This window comes from Danio aesculapii, chromosome 15 (assembly GCF_903798145.1).
Source record: "Danio aesculapii chromosome 15, fDanAes4.1, whole genome shotgun sequence".
Lineage (NCBI taxonomy): Eukaryota > Metazoa > Chordata > Actinopteri > Cypriniformes > Danionidae > Danio > Danio aesculapii.
In genome coordinates this window covers 19,596,442-19,619,451 of record NC_079449.1, presented here as the reverse complement: position 1 = coordinate 19,619,451, position 23,010 = coordinate 19,596,442, and the positions used below count along the sequence as shown (strand labels likewise).

The window sequence follows — 23,010 nt, the reverse complement described above, 5'->3', positions numbered from 1 at the left end:
AAGTTATATAAATAGCAGATTTTTTAACAATATTTCTTTCATTTTAGCTTCTTGAATAAAGTGTGCGTTATTAATAAACCAAATATGCAATACAACATCAGTACACTAGAGCGCGCCTTAATGTCACGGCTATGACGCAACGGACGCAACCTCTCTGCAGTGTTGTTTGGAAAACCCGGCTAGTTTTAGGACCCAGAATTTGTCAAAGTGGACTGGGTGTGGAGCTCCTTAGCTAGTCAAGAACAACTCGCCATCGGTAAACTGCGTTATTTTCACAACCTCACCTGCGGGTTGTGTCCTCTCTGTTCACTTTCTTTCAGCCTATTCGTCGTTTTTGTTCTGGTAAGTTATCATATGTTGCTAGTTAAATGGATGGAATGACTAATTTCTGATGTGCGTCAGGATTAAAAAAAAGGGCCTGCTACACTAACATTACTGTTAAACCCTTAAACATAACAAACCTGTTAATACGCATTAATTCACGTTTTCATATAAACTCTACGCAGGACACAGACTTTTAACTACTAGAATGCATAAAACGAGTTGTTTATTTATTGTGTTACCCTTTCAAACACTGATTAGTTATGTTTACTTTTATTTACTGGGATATCTAGTATTTTAACTAAATTTGTATAATAATTTTGTTTGGTCTTATGTTTAGATTGTATTTTCCTGCCTTGAGTGTTCAAGATGTTTATGACCAAAATAATTAAAGGGCTCGTAGATGTTGTCAGGTACAGTATAGCCTCTATCTGCTATTTAAACAAAACAGCTACATTTTCAGCATGTAATCATTGATTGTAAATATTTGTGTCTTTTTTTAATCTCGTCACAGCAACATCGACCAGTTTGTTCCTTCTGACCCTGTAAGTTACATATATATTTTAAATGATGTTTCATAGTGTTTGTGGTTGAGTTAGGGGTTGTGCCATGTTGTTAAGTAAGCACTTCCTGGAAATACAGATAAAGTGGTCCATTGATTTCCTACCTTGGCACATTAAAAAAAAGTTTAATGGACTTCTCATAGAACTTAACTTGTCTGATTTTTTCAGCCTCCTCCCAAAAGACCACTTGCATATGCAAGCCATAATGAAACTGATGAGGAGAGACAGTTTCGCAAAGTGTTTCAGCAGCTTGCAGGGGATGTGAGTAGATCTGACCTGCCCTCTGTTTCTCTCTCTCTCTCTCTCTCTGTGTGTGTGTATGTATATGTGTGTGCATGATTTATCTGTTCTTTCCAATATTGTTTTTATTTTCCATTTTATTTAAGTGCTGGAATGTGGTTGATTGCATTATGATGCAGTTTCTAATACGTTTACGTGAACAGTTATAAGTTGGCCCCCACAACTTATTGTGTGCTCCCTATATGCTTGCATTTTACATAACATATTTATGTCCTTCGAATAATACATTTTCTCTGTTTGGCCTTAAAAAGACATATATGTACCTTCATAAAACATTTAGAAGCTCAATTTATTAACCATACACCTGTATACGTACTATAAATTCATAAAAAGGTAGGCTTTTAGTAGAAATCAAGACAGATTTGAAAACATTCATCTGATGTTCCAGTGTCAACATGGAGTTTTCCAAAAGGGATTGTCTGCATTCCATTCTTCACTCCGCCCATGGTGGGTTTTGCTCCATACAGCTTGTAAATCTCATTCAGAGTTACTTAACTTCAAACCGACAACCCGTGCGTAGTTATACAGTGCCAAACTGGTTCAGGGCATAGAACTATGACCAGCTCTTCCTTTTCACATTCCTGCCATTGTGAACAGTACTCTCCCAATTGGTTTGGTCTGTGATGACTCAGAGATGGGTGTGGAAGCCTGCTTTACTGAAGCATTGGATTCATTAAATGCTGGGATACTTTAATTTTTATACTAGTGGAAAATTATGGAACGTAACATTATAAAAACAACATTGAAGATATCATGAAACAGTTTTTTTTTCTTAGTCATGATAAGTATATTTGTCTTCTTGAATCTCTTCCTCTATTTCTGCTGTCATGAGAACACTGTTTTTAAACAAGCACATAATAATAAGGGTGTAGTTATAAAATACAAAACAAGTACTTTGCTAATCTTCTAAAAAACCTTTAATTCTATTTTTAATTCTATTTTACATTTAATTCTATTTGTTTTGTTTTTTGTAATTTTTTGTATTACTTGTTTAAAATATGTACAGTGCTCAGCATATATAAGTATACCCCTCATAAATCTATCTTATATATTCATATTTTTAATAGGAAGCTATACAATATTGTATTTGTGCATATACATTAGATTAGTCAGTACTGAAGCCAAATCTGGAGCTATTCTAACAAAATAACTTACGATAAAGGTCCAAAAACGAGTACACTCAAATGTATATGTTATAGACAAATATTAAAATTAATTTTGCAATATTTAGCTTAAATTTTAATTGTATTATCTTTCAATTTCTAAATATGTTTTGTGACTAAAATATTATTTTAATAAATATATCTGTTTAAAATCTTTTTTGTTTTAAATGCAGCAAAATAAATTGCCTATATTCACTCAGAAATGGATACAAATATTCATTTTCAAAATGGGGTGTACTCACTTATGCTGAGCACTGTATATTGCTATGTTTTGGACAGTTCTCCATCTCACTACTCATTTGAAAAACAAAATTTGAGCTTAATCTATATAAGTTTTGAAACCAAACAGTGGCCGTTCTGACATTTAAAAAAAATTAATATTCATTTCCTCTCATCATAGGACATGGAGGTGAGCCCTAATGAACTGATGACCATCCTCAACAAGATCATTTCTAAGCGTGAGTTTCTTCAAGCTTGATTACACCTGGTATAAATGGATTTTGGTTGATTGGATTCCAAGTAGATGAGAGAGACACATTCTAGTGTACACTTTGTTTACTTTGTTTACGCTTATAGTTCACTTTAGACCACTTTCCTAATTTCCATGGACTTTTGTTATTTTTTGAACTTTATATTGTGAAATATGCTCACATAATGCATATAAATGTGAAAGGAGACCAAGGAAAGCAATGCTACAGCAATCACTGTGGATTTGTGATAGAATTGGGACTTGAAATAAAACATGTTTCACTTTTTAAACCAAACTTCTAATTTATTTGGGAAAGCTTAAATCCCGTCTGGCTGCTACATTACATAAACACAGACTGTAATATTTAATAATAGGTCAGGAGGTGGGGAATAGAATGTGTTTTGTGGCTGGTTGAATTCATTCAACCATGCAGTAAGGAAACAATCTACAGTATTTGAATACCAAATCAAAAGTGGACAAGCTTAAAACATTTTAGACCCTGTTTATACTTGTAATTCCATTTGTGATCAGATTGACCAATACACATTTTAATACCAGATGTAAATATTTAACATATATATAAGCTGTCATTATGTAAATCATACTAAGATGAGCCCATATTTCGCATCTAGATGGTGATCTGAAGACAGATGGTTTCTCCATTGAGTCCTGCAGAAGCATGGTGGCAGTGATGGATGTATCCTTTTATTCAGTCATGTTGATAGAAAAGAGATAAGTATTAATTTTGTAAATATGTGCACATACTTTACATCAGTTTTTGCCTTCATTATCTGCTCTCAGAGTGACAGTACTGGAAAATTGGGTTTTGAAGAATTTAAGTATCTTTGGAATAACATCAAGAGGTGGCAGGTACAAACACTTTACTATGCTTCATTTACATTTGAGGTACTTTTTGGGACAAATTATTTAACTATTTTTGAAATTCCAGGCCATTTACAAGAATTATGATGCCGATCACTCTGGTGTGATTGGGTCTGATGAGCTGCCTGGAGCTTTTAAAGCAGCAGGTGAGTACTGTTGTCTGTCCTAAAGGGGTCCTATAATGTTTTTACACTTTAGGCTTCCTTTAATGCATAATGATGTTTGAACATGAAAACTATCTGCAAATTTACATAGCACAAAGTTCACTCCAAAGTTTTTATGAACACCCTTAAACACTGCAGCTATAGACCCGAGTTTAACTCTGGAATATACACTCCATGATATCCTGGATTAAAAAAAATTCCTGTGCAAGGGCTTGGTTGAGTTGTGATCACAGATCTAATATGCTGATGCACATCTGACTGCTTTGTGCGTTTAAAAACCCTATACAAGGAGTTTAAACTGACAGGTTTTAAAAATGCATGCACGTATTTGTTAGTTGTTGTTGGAGAATCCAGTGCATAAGGTGTGTTTGACTTGAAGCAGCATTGTGCAGACTCATTTGTCAAAGTATCACGAGAGCAATTCAAAAGCGTACAGCTCACTAGTTGCTCTCATGGTACATTAACGTTAAGCACCAATTCCAATTGGCATGCACAATGCAGCTTCCAGTGTTTCCAACTATCTTCAGTGAAAAGGTGCTAAGCTCTTCCCGAAAAGTCGCTAAATGTTGATAGATTACATTATACATCAATTTGAAAATTACTGACATCATCACGTCCAACGCTTTATGTATGCATGTCAATTTAACAAAATTTATTGCTGTTTGTATACAGTATATCAGTATAGATGTGTAGTGAATTTGCAGTAATCTTTCAGATGTAATAAACTCAGACAAGTTCCGAAACTCACTAAAATATCTGTGATTGTGAACAAGAAAAGAATAAATGGTCAAATTAATTTGTTAAATTTAAAACAAAGGAGAAGCAGATCGGTTTGACTGTACAAGGGAAATACCTCACGCTCGTGGTGCTAAATCATTTACTGTCGGTAAACAGAGGAGTGGTCTGCTCTCAGACTGCAGGTGGGAGACTGCTGTACGAGGACTGGGCTGCCTGTGAGTGCTCTGAGGCAGGGGAGGGGACGACGGCATCACCCGCAGCTCATTGAGAAGAGTAGGAACAGTATAGTATGGACACACGAAAGTCTAAAAATCTCCAGTAACACAAAAAAAAGTCAAGATTTGTTGCTAGCTGGGGGTCTGAAAAGTTGCTAAATATAGTGACAAAGTCTCTATGAGTATTTTCACAACTGCCTTATTTAGTTCAGTTGAATCACACTAGAGTTCGTTTTCCCTCTTGGTGCTGTTTGTTTTGGCAGGTGTGAATGTAGCAATCGCACTCGAGTGCACACCAAAAGCGGACCAAAAAAGCATATCGAGACCTCCTTGAAGAGTATGCTTTCAATCAAACTCTGGAGTAGTTTGTTTGTGGTGAGAACATTATCTGATCTAGAACAGACCCAACCGCTAAAAGTACTGCGCCTTTTTGGACTAATCCAGCTGCCCTAGTCTGATGCGCCGTGCAATAGGGGATGGGGAAGAAAAGTTTTCTTGACAGCGCTATACCAACAATTTAAATAGAGAGAGAGAGGGAAAAACATTACCTGATTGATCATTGGTAATATGTCCAGAAGATGACCATGTCGCAGTTTAGCTAAATTAATTCACGCCTCCTCCTGAAGTGACGTGCGATGCGGCTTCGCTGTTTGCAATGCATTAAAACATTGTTTTCGATTCACAGCCACGATTCATTCTCAAAATGTATAGTTTGTCTAAAGTTATGTATACAAAATATATAGTATACTATGACCAGGGATACAATCAGCCAGCGCAGTCGTCCCTCCATTGTAAAAGCGACATTTTGTGTCTGCCGGTTAGTTTACATGAGGGGGTTCCATTGGCATTTTCCCGCACGTTAATTCTGACCAATCAAAAAGCAGTTTAGGAAATGCGTTCAATAACATCTGGCCAATGAGTGATGCGGATTTTGTCACTTGATTGCATTTTGGTTCTTTTCAACTGGTTTGGACCAAGGCTGTCTGCTTCTAGTTGAACATACCTATTGGCTGTAAAGGCTCCACCCTCTTCTGGAAAGGGGTGTGGAGAAGCAGCAACAGCTTATTTACATTTAAAGAGGCAAACCGAAATGGCTCTCTTTTATTTATATATATATATATAAGTAAATTACAGCAAATTAAGTTAAAAATTACAGCAAGCTATTGTATAGAATGTTTCACGCGAAAACAGCACAGGCACGTTTTGGGACACCTGAGACTTATATCTTGCCAAAAGAAACCATTTTAAAATGGGGTTATCATTTTTAATTTAAAATAAAAATAAATAAATATGCTAATGTATCTACCAGTCTTAATTCACATGCAGCAAGTCATAGTGGAATAGAGGGATTTGTTAAAATGTTTAAAAAATATATATTTATTTTCCCATCTTTAGGCTTCCCACTCAATGACCAGCTTTTCCAGCTGATCGTTCGTCGATATAGTGATGAAAAGGGAAACATGGACTTTGACAATTACATTGGATGTCTCGTGCGCCTGGATGCTATGTGTCGTATGTTCTTTTATCACGGTCTACGTATATTATTAGACTCTACATGAATTGCATTGCTAATGCTTTGTTATTTCCAGGTGCCTTCAAGACACTTGATAAGGACAACAATGGCACCATTAAAGTTGACATTCAAGAGGTACTTTATGCTAGCTATAATTGAAGACCACAATTCATCAGTTCTCCTAAATCAGCTCTTATATAACTCCTTTGTTTTTTGTTCACAGTGGTTGCAGCTGACTATGTACTCCTGATTGATGCACAACACCATCTTGATTATTGTCAGTTATTCTTTGCAGCTTCTCGTTGCCAAATGTCTTTGTGTTTTAATGACTGGCATAATGTTTAGTTTCATTGTTAGCATGACAGCATGATCATACAGTGCCTTTACACTAGGTGGCAGCTTTGTCACAACGCTAGACAGAGTGTGTTTACATTGCTGTCGGTTCCACTTTATGCCACATATTCATTTTTTATTCCTTGCCAATTTTCATTTATTCCATGACTGTGGCTTCATGTTGATTTCAACCAAAGATTGAATTAGTTTTAGAGTTGAGATGATCGCTTTTAAGGACATTCCAGAGCCATGTTATTTAATAACTGAGGAAATGAGTCAGCTGTCAGTTTTGCAAACTTATTACTCTGATGCACAAATAAATGATATTTGTTCTGGACTTACAAAGGGGATTTTGACTCATTACATGTGCAAACACCGGTTGCTCGGGCAACCCAAGCTACCCGCATCAGGAGCTGAGGTAGGAAGTGACTGACGGTTGCAACACCCAATTAAAATCTCCAGCGCGATATAATGCACGCCACAGCAGCCAATCCGTTTCGCTAAGGGGCGTGGTTTTAAGAGTTACCTGGGATGAAAACAACTGCCTCCTCTCGCCGAGTACATGATGCTGAATCAGATCAATGAGCAAACACAGGTGTTGAGCGCGAGTTGGTGAACAAAACGGGCTTTGTGTTTTTTACCATCCTCAGGGAAAATAACGCTTAAACGTGTACCTGCTGTCAGACGGTGAGTTATATTCATTTTTTTTAAGCTCTTGTAGAATTTTTTAGTAACCGAACTTATTAAAAAGTGTATTAGAGATTAGGGCGTCCATTAAAGCTTTAATGTGGCATTAGGATGCGATGCGGGCTGTGCAATGTAATTTTATCACTTTTATAATTCTGATATGATACGTGAGGTTGCGTAAATGATTTAATGAAATGATCAAATGAAGGCAAAGTGATCAAATGAAGGCAAATATTAAATGTATTAACGGTTACACTTTATTACAACAAGGTTTGTTGACATTGGTTAATATAATTTTAAAATGTATTAATCTTAGTTAACATTAATTTAACAAACATGACTAATGATTCAAAAAAATATTCGTATTATTTGTCAGAACTGGAATTAATAAAGAAAATTAAAGGTTGGTTAATGCAAAACTAGCTAACTTAACTACGGCTTTATTAGAATAAACAATGCTGCAGTAATCATAGTTTAACCATGGCATTTGTAGTAAAAATAGCAATCAATATGCCAAAAACATGGTTGGTTACTACACTATTATTATAATAAAACCATCTTAATAGGGGTAAACTAATGTTAACTATATGGACCATATTGTAAGGTGAATTGAATTGTTGTCAGTTAAACATTATATATACACTAAAATAAAGTACGTAAATAAGCAGTATTAAATGTTGTCTTGACATTGTTATTATCATTCAATTACATCTCATAACGTTACATTATTAGTAAATATTTTAAAGCTAATTGTAAATAAAAAAAAATAGTGTAAGCTACCTTTGCGTTTGGACAATGGTCTTTTAAAAATGAACTGATGAAATCACCTTATTAAGTGCATGTCCACCTGTGGTTTAAAACCCATGGGAAAACCCACTTCAATAAATTATACAGTGGCTTGCTTTGCCCTGGGGAATGTGATGAGATGAAATCTTGCCCTTTTCAACGGAACAATATTGATTTTATTCATGTCGTAACTTTAATACCTCCCCCCTTTTTTCTTTCCATTTCTTTTTTTCTCTGGTATAATGCAAGTCAGGGTTTGAAGACTAATTAACTTTTCATTCATTCATTTATGCATTCATTCCTGCATTCATTCATTCATTCATTCATTCATTTATTCATTCATTCATTTTCTTTTCGGCTTAGTCCCTTTATTAATCCGGGGTCGCCACAGCGGAATGAACCACCAACTTATCCAGCATATGTTTTACGCAGCGGATGCCCTTCCAGCTGCAACCCATCTCTGGGAAGCATCCATACACACTTATTCACACACATACACTACGGACAATTTAGCCTACCCAATTCACCTGTACTGCATGTCTTTGGACTGTGGGGGAAACCGGAGCACCCGGAGAAAACGCATGCGAACATAGGGAGAACATGCAAACTCCCCACAGAAACGCCCAGCCGAGGCTTGAACCATCAACCTTCTTGCTGTGAGGCGACAGCACTACTTACTGCACCACTGTGTCGCCCTAATTAACTTTTTTCTAAAGAAAAATAAAGACAAAGGACATTAAAAATAGAATTTTAGCTTGATAATTTAAAATGAAAGTAACTAAATTCTATAGTGAAATTAGACTAATGCATATTTTGCGTGTTACCTTTGTGTATGTACTCTTCAGTAACTTATTCCTGGGTTAGATTCCACAATTTTCCAGTGTTTCAGATAATAAAATTTAAAAGATTGTTCCTAAATCTATATGGACCATGTTTACATTAGTGTTTACAGTGCTTATATTACTGTCCCCTGTGTACTGAAGCACAACCAGTATGATCTTTAATTAGTTATGTCGTGACGGTCTAGAACCAGTTGTTTCTTGCTAAATAATAATTTATTTTTATTTTTATAATGCACTGGATACCCATATGCCAGGGCATGATTTATTGGTCCACATGTGAGCAGAGATTTCTAGCAAGCCAAATATCTGCATGCTAATATTGTGAAACATACAACCCAGTTAGATCAGGCAGACTCCATGTACATGGAGTAAGGAGTCTGTACTAACATACAGACAGTTTTCCATATTAAAATAACAAGACTATAAATAACCTTATGATAATTAAAAATGTAATTATTGCAGAATATTATTTCTGTTTCCCCTGGGGAAATGTGTGTATCTCTGGTATTGTTCTGTGTGTGGGAAAAGTTATTTTTAAATATGATATGAGTTCTCAATTTAAAGATCAATCATATCAGAAGATCAATGGCATGCAAAATAATCATATTGTAAATTCCTCTTCATCTTGAACAGCTTTGCCTTTAGATCCACTTATGGTTCAGTTTGTTTAAAAAATGCACAATTTAAAAAAAAAACAATCAACTAGTACTGTTTTTTTTTTTTTTTTGCTCAGTCTCATAATACCATTGTTTATTGCACAAACCTGTTGACTGCCTAAATAAAAGAGTTATTTTTGCTGCTATAATACGCTTATTTGCAAACTGGGTGTGGCCAAATATATCTATAATGCTTGCATTTTTTAATTAAAACATGGAAATTTATCAAATTAGGTGAGAATACTGTATGCAACATGTTTTTAAAGATGTATACTTTTATGACACCGGGCCATAATTGGCACTTTTAAAGTTAAAAAAAAAACTAATCAAATGACCTGAAATGGGTAATTTTTAAAAAAATAATTCACTATGATACAAAATTGCTATATTTTTTAATTTATCCCATTATTTTATCATTACCCTTTCATCAACTTAACTCTAGTTTGAGAAACCTTGCTGTAGGCATATATAATGTGCATTTTGTTAGGCATGAGCCTGTATAAGATTCTGACGGTATGATAACCTTAGCTAAAAATATCACGATTTCACGGGATTGTGATTACTGCTCTAAAATATATTCTTTTTAAATGTCTGGGTAAAAAAAGTACTTCTTTCCCTGTTTGAACACAATATATTTTATTTTGAGAAACATTTATAATATTTTGGAACAGTCAGGCTAAATAATTCTATTGAATCATTGACTTTTGCTCTCTTTATTTTTAAAAAAAACACTGATTTCTTGACAATTTAAAAAACAGCATCTTTGGATATCTTTTCTGCTGGAGATACTGTTGTCCTGAAAAACAGAAACCAAAAAGAAAAAACATAAATAAGGAAAACGTACATATACCATAGGAAGTGTAGCAGAAGATTTTGGCGGTTTTCCAAACTGCAGTATACCTTGAAAACAGTTATCGTCCCATGCCTAAATACATTACTCACTAATGTGTTATTTTTTGAGTCATGCGCATAATTAAAATGATACATTATTTATTATTTATAATAAAGATGTCTCAAAGAACTCCAGCAAATAAGCCTCACAGCTTCGTTTAAACAGCCTTCCGCCGCCTTTCTTCAGTCACGAAATAAAGGTGCAATTCCACTGTGACAACTTAAACACAACCTCCAAACACCAGAAGCCCTAAGATTGGTTACGTTTGTCGAGATGTATAATTTTCCACCCTAATGCTCGAGACACAAGCTGATTCTGAGATGCACCTAGCAATTAATAAATGATGGTATTGGTGCTGCACGAAGGGGGGGTCTGATTTTCTGCTGTGCCGTTTCTTCTCAGTCGTACCAGACCAATTATTGCTGTCAATCTAAGGCATGCTGAGCGTATGAAGCCTTTGCTCTAAGAATAACCGCATCCCTCGACCTGTCCTCCCCCCTGCTGTATTTGCTCAGTTAGGATGGCTGCCGACTCCACCATGAGATCCGAAGTGGAGGAGTTACAGAAGAAGGCCAATCAGATGACTGATGAGGTAATGCGCTAACAATCAATAAAGTGGCAAACTTCAACACTGACTTGCATTGATTTGTGTGGAACTTCAGCTGATAGCGTGTGTTTTTGCAGGCCTGATTTGATGAGGATGCACAACTCATCAACAGGCCTAGACTGATGACATCAAGTATTTTCCATTAGGGTTACTACAGGTGTCATTAGTTGCCATGGTGCATAGCAACCTGGATGATGACGCTAAACTCTGTTATATATGTGCCTGCAGTATTATTATGATTCCCATTTTACTGACGTAATGAGTAAATGGTAATGAAGCTGTTATTCTTTGCCAGATTTTCCATTGGGTGCTGTGTAATGGGTAATGAACACTCTACCGGTCTTTAATCACATGACGTCGGCCAAGACACACTGTGCTTGTTATTATATCTAATCACTAGATAAATCAGTTTGTGCACATTAAATTGAATGAAATGACTTCGTGGTTCTATCTGTATTATTGTCTTCCTCTAATTAAAACTAGTCTTATAGGCTGTGATATACAAAACAGTATAAGACAAACATTGCAACATATTGCAGTAAAAATATTGAATATAAAATAGCACTTTCATTGAAATCAGATTGTAGTTTGTGTGTTTTGACTAATAAGATTCAGCTTTAATTGCTGTATGTTTAACATTGTATTTTCTCTTGAGTCTCTTGAGATCACCAGAAACATGAGGCTTCTATTGGAGGAGGTGAGGGATTATTTTTCACAACTGCATGCATGCATAATATGTCTCATAAACGCAATGAATTAATTCTGTGATTTTCAGAAATTGATGGTGATTGTGTCATGTTAACTTGTATCTTAGTGGAAAGTGCCCTGTCAACATGGGACTAGATATGGGGCGGTATAAGATTGTTATGGTATGATAACCTTGGATTAAAATATCACAGTTTCACGGTATTGTGACTACTGCTGTAAAATATATTCTTTTTAAATGTCTGGGTAAAAAACAAAAACTTTTTCCCCTTTGAACACAATATATTTTATTTTGAGAAACATTTATAATATTTTGGAGCAGTAAATATGCCAGGTTAATTAATTTAAATGAATCATTGACTTCTGCTGTCTTCAGTAGTTTCAAAAACTCTGATTTCTTCACAATTTAAAACAGCATTCTTGAATATCTTTTCTACTGGAGATACTGTTGTCCTAAAAAAACATAAATAAAGAAATCCTACGTATACCATAGGAACGGTATTCAACTTATTCTCCGTGTACGAGTGGATGCAGCCATTTGAATCATTTCGGCTCAAGTTTTTCAGTTTCATTCACTTCCATTGATTTTTAGATGTTAAAACAGTTTGCTTTGCTGCTTGGTGTTGCAAACTGATATTTTCTTATTATATCCTTCTACTTTGTCTGTATAGTCATGTAAACACTTGTTTGTAGGTCAAGTAGTTTGACCGTATTCTGCCGTTAATTGTTCCAAGTCATTTCTCCTATAGGCGACTGAATCGGAAGTTCTAAAACAATCGTAAAAACAAGCACACAAGGACTTTTCCAAAACCGCGGTATACCTTGAAAACAGTTATCATCCCATGCCTACAAAGATATAGTTTGTGAATATTTAATAATAATAATTTAAAAAAAAATCCCATTGCATTTTTTAAAAAACTTACCAGTGAAATCACAGTGTGTTAAAATGTCAAAAATGCAAAAATGTCAAAAAGAGCTGCATTGTGCATGCCAGGCCAGTAGGTAATCCTTTTATAAAATTATTATTCTCTTTTTTTTTCTTACTTTTCACTCTGCAGAATTTTTGTTTTGGTAGTTTACAGTATGTATTTTTAATTGAAGCTAAACCTTTCAAAAGTTTAACCACTTGTTGTGCAGACCAGTGGTTCCCAAAAAGGGGGTCGGGAGCCCCTGGGGTTGCACAGGACAATTGATGGGGGGGAGTCTCACTTTGTGATTTCCAAAAATCTAATTCATTTTATTAAACTATTAGAATTACCATATTTTATGCATAACCTACAGAATATTTTAAAAAGTCGTTAATAGATGCATCAAAAAACAATTGTTAGATTTTTTCATTGTATTGCAACCCCTGGGGTGATTACATTTTATTAAAGACACAGCAATAGCATCAGATACATCAGATCGATTTTATGGCATCAACTTTCTGACACCATTTACAGCACTCACATACATAAAATATAAAAATAAACAAAGAATAGACTTCACGAGACTGCTATGATGCATTTAACCATCATCATAATCTTAAATCTTTGAAAGTTTTTAATATTTAGATTTTTAAAAAAACATATAAACATTTATATGTATTTATAAATGTATTATATATTTGCTTCAAATGACAAAAAACTAAAAATTACCTCTTTTGAGAGGTGTTTTTAATGCAGAGTAAATTTGGCGTTATTGCCGTCATCAGTCTTACACATTTATTTTCCTTTTTCTGAAGGTCTTGATAACACCATCGTTGAGTTTTCCTTTTATTATTTTAGATGTAAAAAAATATTTGTTGTACTCTCTGATTCACTGCGCTCTAAGTTTACACAACTTTGATGACTTCTGCTACTGAGAAACCTGGAAATGTGAAAAGGGTCTATTGGTGTGCATGCGCCATTGCATGCAAGTTTTGTATGCTTATAACCACCTCAGAGGATATTAGGGATCTTAAGTCACTAGTATTGTTATTTTGGTGGTCACGGGTCGAAGAGTTTGGGAACCCCTGGTGTAGAAGAGTACCTAAAACAGAAAATGTTTGTAAAAACCCACAAAACTGTGCAATTGTTTTCTTGGAATAAATGTTAAATTAAAGATAATAAGCTATTAATATTATTTCTAATTGCTTTTAAAATGTTAAATTCACTAGCTGTCTCAAAGTTTTGTTCCTCACTGATAGAATAATCATGAAGAATCTTTTATTCTTTCATAAAACAAAAATACATTCATGTGACCATAGCAGACCATTTGCGCCAAGCAGATCTTCTTTTAAATTACAGTGCACAAACACCATACAACAATAGCACCATCACAAACTTATATCCACAAAAAAATCTTTGTTTAATCCAAGAAAATGGAGATGAATTATTTTCCACAACGTAGTTAATCATCATTTACATTATTCTTCAACAGAGTAAAGATGCCGGGATCAGGACACTTGTTATGCTGGACGAGCAGGGAGGTAATGAATTCCCTCTGTAGTTAAATAGAGCTGAACAATGAACTAATTACATACAAATGCATCATTAATTGTTGCATCTGTAGGAAAGGTAGCTATTACCTTTATGTTAATGCTATTTACAAGATGTGGGATTATAGACTGTGCTTTTCATTCTTTATTTTCAGTACGACATATATAAATACAGCTATATATGATTCTGTACATATGGAACCTTGTATGTCTTTGGGTGTGCATGCTTGCATATATCTCCCTCTTTCGATTCCCCTTCCTGCTGCCTTCCCCCATCTCCCCCGCATGGGCAGAACAACTGGACCGCATAGAAGAGGGCTTGGATCAGATCAACAAGGACATGAAGGAGGCTGAGAAAAATCTGACTGACATGGCCAGGTGTTGCGGTCTGTGCATTTGGCCATGTACAAAGTAGGTCTCCTCCCAGACACCTGAGCCACGGCTGGGTGGTCAATGATGTCACCTCTCTGCCCATGCATTTGTCCCGTTGGATAAGCTGTCCTGCTTTGATGTTGCTTTATATTTGTCTGTTTTTAGCTGTTTTGTGAGCAGAGGTTGATGCAGTACCTCTTGTAAACATTTGAAATTGGAACCAAAAGTTGTGTAACCCATGCTCACATTACAAAAGCAGTGTTTTTTATCATAATCCTAATGTTTTGTTGTCATTTTTAAGTTTATGTTTGTCCGTTTGGCTTGTAATTTTGAGCTAGAGCTGTTATTGATGTTCAGGGCCAGATTTACTAAACAGGGCGAATTATTGTGAGACTGGAATCCCGTAAAGTGCAGGTGGGGGTGAAAAGTTTTGCACAAAATAAAATGAATGTAGATTCATAATTGATATCTGTGGATAACAATGCTGTAAAACCTAACCTAACCTAAAAAGAGTTACGTTGATTTAATGAAAAAGAGTTATGGTAACTCAAAAACTGATTATATTAAGTCAAACTAAACAGATTATTATTGTTTTTTTTTTTTCTGTTGACCACCTTACACAAGTCATCTGCCATATTGGAACAGCCAATGCCAATCCATGAACAGTCAAAAGCAAGTTGAACTTTAGTTATGTGCAGGTATGAATATATACACTCACAAGCCACTTTATTAGGTACACCTTACTAGTACCGGGTTGGACCCCCTTTTGCCTTCCGAACTGCGTTAATCCTTCATTACATAGATTCAACAAGCTACTGGAAATATTCTTCACAGGTTTTGGTCCATATTGACATAATAGCATCACGCAGTTGCTGCAGATTTGTTGGCTGCACATCCATGATGTGAATATCCCGTTCCACCACATCTCAAAGGTGCTCTATTGGATCTGGTAGCTAGGCCATTTGAGGACAGTGAACTCATTGTCATTTTCAAGAAACTAGTCTGATTCGCGCTTTATGACATGGCGCGTTATCCTGCTGGTAGTAGCCATCAGAAGATGTCCATCAGTAGCCATCAGTATACTGTGGTCATAAAGGGAAGGACAGGGTCAGCAACAATACTCAGGTAGGCTGTGATGTTGGTAATTGGTACTAATGGGCCCAAAGTGTGCCAAGAAAACATCCCCCACACCATTACACCACCACCAGCCTGAACCATTGATACAGGGCAGGATGAATTCATGCTTTTATGTTGTTGATGCCAAATTCTGACCCTTACATCTGATTGTCGCAGCAGAAATCGAGACTCATCAGACCAGGCAATGTTTTTCCAATCTTCTATTGTCCAATTTTGGTGAAACTGTGTGAATTGTAGCCTCAGTTTCCTGTTCTTAGCTGACAGGAACCAATCTGGATGCTTTTATGATGCAAGCTGAGATTGCATCGCCAATGCACTCATTGGAGCTAGTGACGTTAGTGTTAGGGATAGGGTTAGGTGAGCGCATTAAAAACATTAAATGCACCTCAGCTTGCATCTACACCGAGTCTGCAGCCAGACCCCTCTCGACAGGAGTGGTCTTCTGCTGCTGTAGCCCATCCGCCTCAATGTTTGACGTGTTGTGCGTTCATAGATGCTCTTCTGCATTCCTCAATTGTAACGAGTGGTTATTTGAATTACTGTTGCAGTTCTATCAGCTCAAACCAGTTCGGCCATTCTCCTCTGACCTCTTTAACCAACAAGGCATTTGTGCCCACGGAACTACCGCTCACTGGATATTTTTTTTTCAGACCATTCTCTGTAAACCCTAGAGATGGTTGTGCGTGAAAATCCCAATAGATCAGTTTCTGAAATACTCAGATGAGCCCGTCTCCAACCATGCCACGTTCAAAGTCACTTAAATCCCATTTCTTCCCCATTCAGATGCTCTGTTTGAACAACAGCAGATCATCTTGATCATGTTTACATGCCTAAATTTACATGCCGTGTGATTAGCTGATTAGAAATTTGCGTTAACAAGTAGTTGTACCTAATAAAGTGGTCGGTGAGTGTATATTCTTAACATCACAAGTATTCCTGGTTTTTATCCTAGCCTTTTTTTTCTACACATTCCTTGCTGCTTGTAGAAGTTGCACCAGAACAATTGAACAATCTTTTAAAATATCTGTATCTGAAACAGACTTTTCTCGTAAATGTTTCCTGTGCGTGACATCGAGTTGACTGTTCCAAGATGGCGGACATCTCTAGAGTATTCAGATTTATGGTTTATGAACTGCATGTCTTAAGTACATTCTTAAGTACATCCTGACAGTAGCTTTTTGGTTAGTTTGTGCACCAAAGGTTATTTAGTAAATCTGGCCTATGGTTGTTTGTGGGCGTGCAGTGCTTCTTGCTTAGACCGTGTTTTTTTTTTTTTTTTTTATCTTGTCCCCATACTTTAACCCACGAAACCTCCATACTTTATGATCCCACCATCCGTCATCCAGAGCAACTGGAGCGGATTGAGGAAGGGCTGGACCAGATCAACCAGGACATGAGAGAAGCTGAGAAAAACCTTACAGATCTGGGCAAATGCTGTGGTCTGTGCTCCTGTGATAAGTATGTGATGTTTGGAGGGGCTAGGCTTCTAGTGTGCTTGCATGAAAACTTTGCATGCATCTCAGCCATCCTGTGCCATGCAGTGGTTGCTTGTGTAAACTCAAGAAATCACAGTAAAAACTGGTTGGCAAGGCTTTTGTTTCTAGGAAGTATATGTGTGTAGCAGAGGCCAGCTAGTGAAGTGCTGTGCAGGTAAATCTCACTCCTCTGACCTCTAAAGGTGCTCTAGCGACAGACACTAGAGGCAATGGTCTTTAGCCTCCTTGTTAGAGCAACCGACTCCCATGCGGAAAGTCACCGGTTTGATCCCAGCTCAGAGCGGGTTGGGTGGTGTAGGACTGGTGCGGTTATATAGTTGCCGTCACCCAGATGGAGGTGGGTGGAGTGTAGCAGAGGCCAGTTAAGTGCTGTGCAGGTAAACCTCACTTCTCTGACCTCTAAAGGTGCTCTAGCGATAGATGCTAGAGGCCATGGCCTTTAGTAGAGATGCCGCAATTCTCAATATAATATTGAACCGTTTGGTACGACATCCACGGTTCAATACACGTTTGTGAATTTTGTTTTTTTCGGTTTTGCGTTTAAATAATTTTGTGCATTTTATATCTCCCCGAATTGACTGTGTGTGCCTGTAAGTCTACAAACTCAGATGAGGAAACTCCTCCCCACGAGTAAATATTTAATTACTAAGCTCTAAAGTTAGGTGGCACCTAACCGTCATTCCACACTTTAACATGGCGAGCGGCGGTGAAGTGAGGCAACAGTACGAGGAAGCGCCGGCATCTTGCAAATCTGCGGTGTGAGGACATTTTGGTTTTGCCGTTGAGTATAATGCCAATGACAGAAAAAACGGTGAAAAAAAAATGACTGTGCAAGCATTGTTTTACACATATAATCATGACTGCACATCTGCGGCGCCATCACCCAGCAATATCACTGTCTGAAAGCAGGATAGCAGAGAAGGTAATAAAGTCCTCCAAAAAACAACAATCCCTCGCTGAATCCTTCCAGCAATCATACCCAACTGGTTTCGAGACATGCATAAAAATAACAAAGGCAGTGGGGGTGTTCATTGCTAAAGATTTGCAGGAGTTTTTGGTAATTGGAGATGCAGGCTTTTGTCATCTTATAAAAGCACTCGATCCGCGTTACAGACTACCATCTCACACTTTTTTCAACACCGAGATAATTAAAATAGTTTATTTCTGTTTACTGAAGTACAAATATGTTTATTTGAAATGGTCAAATTATGTTTATTAACTTCACATGTATGTTTATTTTCAAAGTGTAGGAATTTATCTGTTCCCCAGTTTGTACCTAGGCTACCAGCAGCTGAGATTTCAGTGTTAATTTTTTTATACAATACACTAGGAACTAATGTACTTTTTTGGACTTTTAAGTAAAACAAAGGTGTATTGCGATAAATTGATTTAATTTTTTTCTCCTTAACCTCTTACTGTTCATATTGCCTAAGCATAGAATAACAAAAAATAAATAAAAAATGTGTCAAGCCATCAGAAATGAACCGAACCGAAAGCCATGTTAAAAACCGAGGTATGTATTGTACCGCAGGCTAACTATATTGTTGCATCCCTAGTCTTTAGCCTCCTTGGTAGAACTACCATGCTGAAAGTTGCTGGTTCAATCTCAGCTCAGAGAGGGTTGGGTGGTGTAGGACCAGTGGGGTTACATGTGCTCTTAATTTGAAAATTTTAAGAAAAATAAAACATTTTTAAAAGGGCTAAGAGGAAGAATTTACAAGCAAAATCACTTCATTTAAATACAAAAAGCATATTACAGGTTTTTAAAAACGGCTGATTCAGACTGTTTTTATTGATGATCAGTTGTGTATCCTTAACATTGGATCAAATCATATATTTGGTGTATTTTACAATCAAAATATGAATAATAATCAGAACAACAGGAATGTAAATGTAAGCAAGACCCAAAATCTGTTGAAACTCTTGTTTTTAAATCACTTTACCACATATATATACTCTCAATTGTTGAAACAAAAGACATCTCCACTTCCTTCTATTATATAAAAGTGAAGCCAAAATGGTCCATGTATGGCTGCGGTCATATTTTAAGGCCAGAGTCTGCACAATATAACAATCAGCTGAAGCTGTGGTATTAAATTCCCAAACACAAGCACACACCCATGACAACACATGCACCTCATTTTTATAGAATCAAAAAAATAGCTCATAGCAATCTTAGTAGAAAAACAAACAATTGAACGATTAATCAACCTAAAATTGACACAAACCATGTTTTGGAAACATTTATCTGATGAGCTCATGTCAATTTCGTTTACATGGAGCAGGCGTTGTTAATACCAATACTGCAGCCAACCACCAGGGGGAGATAAACTATTTTGGCTTTACTTTTCAAGACTGGCACACTCATGAGCCATACTAAAGAAGTCAGGCCAACTCCAACCAAATATTATTTACTGTGATTTTTTACAATTTTGTACATATATTTTTTGTGGGGTAAATTCGAAACCAGCTAACTGTACGCTCAGGGTCACCACTGAACTCGACTCAAATAGTTCAGGCAACTACTGCCTACATTTCACAGATCATTTTCTCAAAATTGTGGTTGTTTGATAAGAGGTATGACTAATTTGGTACTTTTTAATGTCTTTATGAATGGTTTCTCTCAGATTAAAGGACTTTGAGGCAAGTGGAGCATATAAGAAGGTGTGGGGTAATAATCAAGATGGAGTGGTGTCGAGCCAGCCATCTTCCCGCGTGGTGGATGAGCGAGAGAAGATGACCATGAGCGGTGGATATATTAGAAGGTGCCTAGATCTTTTCTCTCTTCAGCAATGCTGAAAGTAGTTTAGGCTGCTTAATATTTTTTATGGAAAACATTAATTCACTATTTATAAATAGATCTTCACTGTATTTTATTTATTCATTAAGTAAAACTAAAGGGATAGTTCATCCAAAAATTTAAATTACCTCATAAATTATTCTTATTTATTCGTCATTTTTGTGGTTTTAAAACCGTTACGAGTTTTTTCTTCTGCTTCTTCTTTACTAGAATGTCTATGTTAATCTGCTTTTACACAATCTACATTGTAAAAGCACTATAGAAATAAAGATGAACTGAATTGAACACAAAAGAGGAGATTTTAAAGAATGCTGTTTGCACCTATATTGACCTCTATTGTAGGAAAAAAATACTATAGAAGTCAATGGATGCTAGCTACCCGCATTTAAAAAATATCTTCTTTTGTATTCAACAGAAGAAAGAAACTCAAATAGGATTTAATAAAGTGAAGGGTGAGTAAATGATGGCAGACTTTTCATTTTTGGGTGAACTGTGCCTTTAATAATCAAGAATCAAATCAACAATTGAATCAAATCAAGATGAGACCTTGGCAATCAAATACAAATCGAGACATCTGAATCTATAATAAATCTTATAATCTTATAATAAACAGCAAACAACGTTAAACAATTATTAAGCACCAAATAGTTATATTGGGATGATTAAAATGAAGCAACACTGAAGATTGGAGTAATAATTCAAACCAGAAATTATAATTAAAATCATGACAGTAAATCATAGCATTACTCTATTTTGTCATTAAATAAATTAAGCATTGCAGCATTAGTTCCTGTTTACAGTTGGTTATTATAGTATTTTTTAATCTAGTAATTAGTGGATGATGCTAAATACAAGTATAATCAAGGTCTTAAACAGTTTAAAACTTTTTTTAGTGTTCTGTTCATCAAAGACTCAAGACAGCAGTGATTTAACAGTATGTCTTTGTTGGTTTTACTGTTTGACAGAGTGACAAATGATGCAAGGGAGGATGAAATGGAGGAGAATTTGGCCCAGGTTGGCAGTATCCTTGGCAACCTCAGAAGCATGGCACTCGACATGGGCAATGAAATCGACACCCAGAATGTCCAGATTGAACGCATACAGAGCAAGGTCAGTGTCTGGAAGGCAAATCAAAGAGCAGCTGAACCTACTTCTATTAATCATTCTTTGTTCTCTATTCTTCTCTTGCAGGCCGTAGTCAATGAATCACGCATCAATGAGGCCAACCAGAGAGCCACAAAGCTAATAGCAAGATAAAATATACGTTAAGTCTTCTTTTGCAAAATGTGCACATGATAATACAAATTATATGTTTAAATGATTGCCTTCTGATATGACAGTAAGAAATATTATGCCCTGACAACATAGCTGTACTTACATTAAGAAAAAATGGATTGAATATTGACTAATTTGTTTTGTGTTTGTAATTGAAGCATGTATTGTACATGAAAGCACTGTCATTTAGCCTGATATCTTGGTTTCTGAAACCTACAGAACACTTGTGATGGGTAATAATAGCTCACTGTTCAGATAAAAAAAAGTGTCTAAAGTTTTATTGGTATACGTGATGTCTTTTGTCTATTTTTTTCTTTTAAATAAAATTGTTAAAAAATTAAATCAGTTTCTTTTTCTACTGGAGAGCCACAACCCTGCAGAATTCCAACCCTGCTTTAACACACTTGCTTCTAGGTCTCAAACAAGCCTGAAAAACTCAAATAGTTTGAGTTCATCAGGTGTGTTTAAATGTTAATGCTAAACTCAGGGCTTCTACCCTCAAGGAACTGAGTTTAACACCCCTGTGTTAGATGCTTAGAATTATAACAAACACAGAACGTTCTATTTGCCTATCTTTGGGAACATACTCCAAAAAACTAAGTTTATATTAAAGGAGGTTTTTATTTCCACTACTTTAAGAGAGCCTAAAAGAAACAAGAGCTTTAGATTAGATTCAACTTTATTGTCATTACACATTTACAAGTACAAGGCAACGAAATGCAGTTTCGGTCTAACCAGCAGTGCAATAGCAGCAAGTGCAGGATACAGGTATAAGTTATAAAGTGCAGTTATAGAAAAATTATGGTAATATTTACAGATGGATGTACTATGAACATTATATACAGGTTGTATTAGCTATGAACAGATTTACATTTATTTACAATAAATGAATATATGTACAGGATGCTATTATTAATAGCAGAAGTGTGCAGATAGATAAACATAATTACAAATGTCCATGTGCAGTGGGTATGTCCAGTTCAATTTATTTTTTATCATTATTTATCTAAAATAAGCTTAGCTAACTAATAAAGAATGTTATTGGAACACATTTCAGAAAGTTATTTGCACATAAAAAATGCCAAATTCTTTATCATGTTTTTTTATTTTATAGTAAGTGTATTTTTGGGACATTGATTTAATACTGATTAATATGTATTATTATGTATAACCACAGTTTTACTACAAATATGGTTTAAACTTTTGTGATTTTGCAGTTAGCACGGTTTATCTACAATAACCCTATTCTTTTGGGCTTTATATGTATTAAACCCATGGTTAATTATAAAAGTATGATAATCATAAATATTTCTTTAGCTGAAAATCTTTTAAAAATATTTTTCATTGTTGGAAAAAAATGAAGCTAACTGCCATTATTTAGCATTTATATTTTGCTTTTATCATTAGCCTTTTTATTTTTTCTTCTGTGGAACACAAATGACGATTTTATGGTCTGGAAAGTCTGAACCTGGTCTCCATTTTACTTTGGGTTACATTTTTTGATGAATTAATTCAATTTTGATGAAGGTTAATTCATCGAAATCTCCTCAATTCGCCAATTATGTTTCACAGATAAAAGGCAGTCAATGTGTTTGGGAAGCTCATGAATGTGAATAATGTTCACTTTGTGGTGAAA

General features: G+C 35.7%; 2 protein-coding genes across 5 annotated transcripts; both read left to right on the top strand.

The window, feature by feature from the left end:
- The first annotated feature begins 193 nt into the window (after positions 1–193).
- On the top strand, positions 194–7,006 carry capns1b (calpain, small subunit 1 b). 2 transcript variants are annotated; one of them, XM_056473687.1, is made up of 11 exons: positions 194–342; positions 662–734; positions 836–866; positions 1,053–1,145; positions 2,748–2,805; positions 3,449–3,513; positions 3,618–3,686; positions 3,766–3,844; positions 6,211–6,327; positions 6,405–6,463; positions 6,552–7,006. In XM_056473687.1, exons 2-11 carry the CDS (start codon positions 691–693, stop codon positions 6,576–6,578), a joined length of 642 nt encoding a protein of 213 aa, XP_056329662.1. In that variant the 5' UTR covers positions 194–342; positions 662–690; the 3' UTR covers positions 6,579–7,006. The 2 variants fall into 2 exon arrangements, with proteins under 2 accessions (XP_056329662.1, XP_056329663.1); XM_056473688.1 differs by having other exon boundaries at positions 218–256.
- Positions 7,007–7,072: 66 nt separating this feature from the next.
- On the top strand, positions 7,073–21,662 carry zgc:101731 (SNARE_SNAP25N and SNARE_SNAP23C domain-containing protein). Of its 3 annotated transcripts, none has more exons than XM_056473691.1 (8): positions 7,073–7,348; positions 11,044–11,116; positions 11,787–11,828; positions 14,237–14,285; positions 14,588–14,705; positions 19,927–20,064; positions 21,065–21,209; positions 21,291–21,662. In XM_056473691.1, exons 2-8 carry the CDS (start codon positions 11,045–11,047, stop codon positions 21,354–21,356), a joined length of 630 nt encoding a protein of 209 aa, XP_056329666.1. In that variant the 5' UTR covers positions 7,073–7,348; position 11,044; the 3' UTR covers positions 21,357–21,662. The 3 variants fall into 3 exon arrangements, with proteins under 3 accessions (XP_056329666.1, XP_056329667.1, XP_056329664.1); XM_056473692.1 differs by lacking the exon at positions 14,588–14,705 and adding an exon at positions 17,150–17,261 and having other exon boundaries at positions 11,040–11,116; XM_056473689.1 differs by having other exon boundaries at positions 11,040–11,116.
- Positions 21,663–23,010: the final 1,348 nt, after the last annotated feature.